General features: G+C 38.6%; 1 protein-coding gene across 1 annotated transcript in view; it reads left to right on the top strand.

The window, feature by feature from the left end:
- LOC124409405 (lymphocyte antigen 6G) overlaps nt 1–5,407 on the top strand; it is a 54,536-nt gene extending 49,129 nt beyond the window's left edge. The window contains exon 4 of the mRNA XM_046886997.1: nt 4,789–5,407. Coding sequence (XP_046742953.1) covers nt 4,789–4,937 — 149 coding nt within the window. The 3' untranslated portion in view covers nt 4,938–5,407. The remainder of the gene's footprint in view (nt 1–4,788) is intronic.
- The last annotated feature ends 593 nt before the right edge of the window (nt 5,408–6,000 follow it).

Below are 6,000 nucleotides of genomic sequence, written 5' to 3' on the forward strand. Positions count from 1 at the left end.
AACTTTCTGAAAGACATTCGAAAAATCTTGCTTCATAGAGTGGTTATAATGCTCAAATGTCATTGTCGAGGAACATCTATTGAACCGTACAATACTAACCAAGTCTTTATTCAAACAATGCAACCTATTCGTTACTGAAGAATCAATTATTGAATTCATGGAGATACATTCATGAAATGTATAAACCATTTCGTTCAGTGACATTTTTTGCGTTGCTCACGCTATCTCAAAAACGGTTTAACAGGGTAAAGTCAAATTTGAGGAGAACTATATTCTTTTATAGTTGATCTTCTTTGCCACGATCCAATTTTCGTTGTTCCACTACAATGGCAAGCGTTTGAATTTGAAATTCTACTCACAGTAAAAAATTTGAGACTCTTGTATTCGATCAGCAAAACAAATATATCAATCGTAAAAAACTCATTCGAATAAATCCCCAAAATTCACTCATTCTTTCATGGTCATCTGTACTCGAATCCCCCTAGTAAGCCATTCGTCGTAAAAATCGACTCGAAGTCCTTACCTAACACGGAAAGTGACCGATTTCGTTCTCAAATGCCGATAGCCAGTGTCCAAATCCTTCGAACCCAAGCATCAGCCATCAAGTTCGAAGTGGAGCTTTGGCGCCTCGCCACCTGTATCAAAGCCAACGGCACGAGGAAAAAAAAATTTCCGAAAGGTTCAGGATCTCAAGTGGAGTTCAGGGTCTCACCTGCGTATCCGAAACCAGGGGTAAAATTGCGAAAGGCTCTTCGTGTAAGCCTCAGGCGGGATTATAATTATGATAGACTGTGCAGGTGGCAGGTAACGTAGCGGATGTCATTCGCGGAAGATGACAGGGATGAAATAAGGATTAGCTTGGTTAGCAGGAAGCTTTGGGGATACGGCATCGAATCCGCCTCCGTCACCCGCGAGTTAACCATCCGTGAAACCTTTTCCCACGCTTCTTCCTTATCCGAGATATATATACTCGGAAATCACGCACGCGATACGGTTTTTTTCTTCTTCTAGAATTCCGCCGAACCTTGCAATTTCGCAGATATCTCGACACTTCGAAATCTCGCATTCTGTACGTATCATTTTTTTTTTTTTTTATTCTTTTCTTTTCCTGCGGGCGGGAAAAGCAGGGGGGGGGGGGTCATAAAGTTTTTCACATTTCTAAGACGATTTCTAACCTGGCGTAGAAAATTGTATTGAAAATTCCACCGGAACTGCATTTATTGGAAATTGTAGAACTGACAGGTAGCAGTTCCATTTTTAAAAAACAAAACAAACATTCTGAAAATTGACACAATTATCTAAAAATTATAATATAATTGTATTATGGAAAATTGCAAATTTTGATCAACTGTATGGTCAGCAATATGGTTTGTTAACGGTTTTTTGTTTTTGCAATTGAATAGGTTTTCTCCTTACGGGGATCTCCAGAATTTTACAACAGATTTATTGAAAACAGAAGGTAGAACGGTGTCATTGAGTCTTACGTAAGCTTAGAAAGTAGATTAATGATTCTAAAATGCCTGCTTTTAGCGTTTCCGATATTCAAACCGAGCAAAACGAACATATTCATCTTCGTAACCCGGTAGTAAAACTATCGATTTTAAAACGGCGTAAAGACTTCTCTGAAAAAATTGCGAACCGAAGGTCCCGAAAGTATCGAATATGGGAAAACCGCTCGACTCTCAGTGCATCCCGCATAAAATATTCTGGATCTCGGAACGTGTGCAATTTTGGCGAAGTGTTTTCGGCGTCTCAAGGGACCAGCAGTCATTCGAAATAACGGGTTGGTACCCACTTTTTGGCGTTACGCGTTGGTGTGTCAAACCAACTGCTCGAGATACACGATCTGTCAACTCGATTGTCAGAGCGGCGTCTATATGCGAGGCACGCTGCGATCCAGGGACAAAATAACGAGGAAACGATTGAATGTCATCGATTCTTGATCGGCAGTCGCGACGAGGACGCTTCGACCTCTCCAAAAGGACAGAGCAAATGTGATCCCCAGGGATCTTATACCTCATGCATTGAGTATCCTGACGCAGTTGACACTGATTTGGATTGTGAAATTCCCTTACTTTTCCACAGTTTCCAGATCGAATATTATCATTTTCCAAATATTTCGCGAGTTTCGAAATTTCAATAACGAACGAAAAAATTAGTCAGATGATTGAGAATTATTTTACTTTTCAAACTCCCCTTGAACCAAAAGAAATGTCGTTTTTTATAGAAAGATTTCTGGTCGTAGTCATTATACAGTCCTAAGCTATTTTTATTTTCTACAATAACCGAAAAGTAATACAGTTCCAGGTATAAAATGAAAATGAGTTCTCTAGCTGTAACCAAAAAATCTACTATCTATAACTATTTTTTTTTTTTATCATGGTCACTCGTGTTCTACCATTCTTTGTCACTACCCATTGCGTTTAATAATTCGACGTTTGCGGAACAACGACATGATTCATTCAACTGACAAAAATATTGCAAATCAGACTACCACAAAATATAACCTTAACAACTATGATCACTGTGACGTACACAGGAGCTAACGTTACTTTCTTTTCCTTTTATTTTTACCAGTAGATAGCTAACGTTCCTTTGATTTCGCCGAGACGAGCCCGTCTCATCAGCCACCTTATTCATAGCTCGATTTTACACTGGCCGCCGCTCGCTGGAGCAGCCTCGTTCGGCGCGCGCAATCGCCGCTGCGCATGCGCAGTACGGTACAGCAGCGCTGCGCTCGCGAAGACGCCCAATCGTATTAGTGTGCGTGTACGGTCATCCGGTGGACTCTTCGAAGGAAAGATGGCGAGACCGCATTGCCACCTTGTAAGGTCAAGCGGACTCTTGGTCGACTTGGTACTTCCAAGCTGCTTATCCGCATTACGGAGCTGCCGGGTCAGCGAGAGCCGAGGAAATCACCTCGTCATAGTCTTTCGTCTCCTTTTCACAATTTTCTCACGCGTGCAAGTCATTTGCCGAAGGTCGTACGACACAACCGGGATTTATTTATAAGTGGATAAATCCCTTATTATAAACTAACGGCTCTTACGAACTTGATTCTCACTTCTTTGACGGAATGAAAGAGAGGGTTATACCGAGCTAGAAAGCTTAATGTTTAAAAAGAGAAAAAAAAAGCTGCGTGAGAAATAAATAATGAGCTTCTTATCAGAACACAAGTCAAAAATCACTGGATTGTCGGTTGGCGACAATCACACTAAATAAGTGCTGATTGTAATAAAATTTTCTTGCAATTTCACCAATATTTAAACTGTTATTGCAACGATATACCGGATGAAATTTTGCTCGGTGTAATTTTTTGAAACACTCTTATCTAGCATTGTCACTTTATCTCAGAGCGAGTTGCGCGATGAATAAGGCTAATTGAAAATAGCGGCTACCCTCGGGGCCTGCAGAGCTTTATAATTACACTTTCATTAACATTTTTATCTCGATTTGAGAAGAAGATCGTTATACTAATTTTCGTGATGCCTGAGCGGCTGACCTGCAAGTAACGAGCCTTTCTTTCATTTTTTGTTTCCACTCCATTCAGAAGAGTAAGCTTCGCGATTATTATCATAATCACGCAAAATACCAAAATTATGCATCCGCTTTACTCTAAAAGTAAATGTCAGATTATTCTAGAAGCGGGAACAATATTTAAACTCAAGAAAGAACGCAAAATTCAAGGGGGTAATCGATTTCAGGTTATTTGTTTCAGAACATTATTCATTCAGGATTGAAATTAACTGTATAATTCATTCTGTATGCCTTACAAAATGAACATATAAGCCCTGTCCCGGAAACTAGCAGGATGACCTGGGATTCGTTACTCTTACATACTTTCTACGAAATTCAACTCAAATCTCTATTTATAGGTATAACACCAAAAATATCTTTCTTTTCTAATGTTCAACTAAACATTTCCGTCTGTCTTTCTTTCAGATATTACCGTAAACATAAAATTATTCTTATTCACTTCGTAGAAAATAGTCTTTGGAATACCTGAAATTAATGAAATCAAAAAAATCCAATTGATTTTTAACCAAAATCTTGAATCAATATGACATAAAGGATCGATACCCAAGCTTTTGTCAACTATTCCCATAAATTTTCTATCTTAAAATTGTATTGATAAATACTCATAGTACTTAGTCAGCCTCGCAATAACATTTATTATAAACATTATCGATTTCTGCCAACCTACAACCGCCTCGACACTTTTCATCGCTTCGCATCCATGCGGAAGAGTGGATATACAAGGAGAGAGAGTTCTGGACACAGATTCCTATGCCGACATTCAGCGAATAGGAATTTTGTCCGATGAGGGATGAAACTATGGTAATACGGGGTAAATCGTGAGAAGGGTAGAGCAACGAAACGATCCGATAATCTACGAAGTCAATCAGAGTGTGAATATTCCCTACCGCCGAATAATTCAGGAAAGGGTTCGTCTCTCGGCTTAAGTATCGGTAACTGTCGGTATAGGAATCTGTATCCATAATCCTCCTCGTACATCTACTCAGGGGTGAAAAAAATTAATCTCGAAATGAATCTATCGAACAATCAAAAAGATGAACTTGCAACGAGCGGCTCATATAATAAAGATAAGAAATATCGAAGACAAATGGGAAACGATGCAGTTTATCGCCATTCTAATTTTTTCGGGATCCTAAGGCAAGTCGCCCGAACCAAGAGGGGGAGTCGTTCCCGGGGGATAAGCGGGGAATCCTCCACCCTTCCTCCACCCCGAATATCCCGAATTGAGCCGACGCGTTATCAATGTTTCAGAGTCCTGGAGCACTAAAACGTACTGCTGTCGGGAAGATGGATGCAACTCGGCCCCCAGATCGTCGTCGTCCACTTCCAGTGCCATAATGTGCGCCTTGGCAGTGCTCCTCAGCCTCTTCCTTCAGCAGGGGAGCAATCTTCGTGGCTAATAACGCTGCTTCGAGGGGTCCGGACATAAACAACAACGGCGGGTGGTAACAGACCGTGATTAATTCCCCATCTCACCCAGCGTCTCTGCTTCCTCTTCTTTTTCCTCTTCTCCTTTCTATTCTTATTATTATTCTTCTTATTCTCATCCACTCAAACTTCACGTTCCTTTATCTCATTTCATCTTTCTCTTTTCTCCCACCCTCCGCCACTTTAGCTGTCTTGTGTATTGTGATCGGAAAACAAACGAACAAAGGAGAATCAGATAAAAATATCAATAACAATAATAATGTAAGTAATAATTGAAATACGGTATACCTTGTTTCTTCTTTTTCAGTGTTTAACACTGCGAGCTTTTTTACTTTGCGAATATTAAAACTTGTCAACGAAATTCACAAAATTTTATCCGAATCTAACGATTTTTCTTTTATTCTCCTCTCTCATTCTTCATTTTCTTCGAATAAATATTCACTCTTTCCATTCATTATCATTATTACTATTATTGCTATTGATATTATTATTAGTACATTATAGGTACATTTTGCGTTGCATTATAAATTTGTAAATATACGCAACTTTGACTATTATTATTAATAATAACATAGCTTGTAAACATTGAGAAGGTACGTAGTTGTATAATCAGTTCACATGAAGGATCATATTCTAAAATACTATATACATATAATATGATAACGCGATAAAGATAATTGTAATGATAACAATTATAATACAATAAAGTGCGTACATATAATAGCGATAATCAAGTATAGAGAGAGAAAAAAAATAAAAAATCGAGAACAAAAAAAGTTCATAGGCATGAATGTAACGAAAGAAAATCGGTTACACAAAATTAAAAACTGAAACAAGAAAAGTGAGAATGAAAACGAAGAAAAAAAAAATGAAAATAAAAAAAAACACACACACCACGCGTCGTAAAAGAATAAATAAAATCATCGCCCCTAATGTACTTGTATAAATAATATAACCAACACAAATGATCGCAGCGGTCGATATAATAAAATGCAAAAAGCATATTCTGCGGGAATTCGTCGCCAGATTGATACG

The sequence above is a fragment of the Diprion similis genome, chromosome 8, assembly GCF_021155765.1.
Source record: "Diprion similis isolate iyDipSimi1 chromosome 8, iyDipSimi1.1, whole genome shotgun sequence".
NCBI classification, from domain to species: domain Eukaryota; kingdom Metazoa; phylum Arthropoda; class Insecta; order Hymenoptera; family Diprionidae; genus Diprion; species Diprion similis.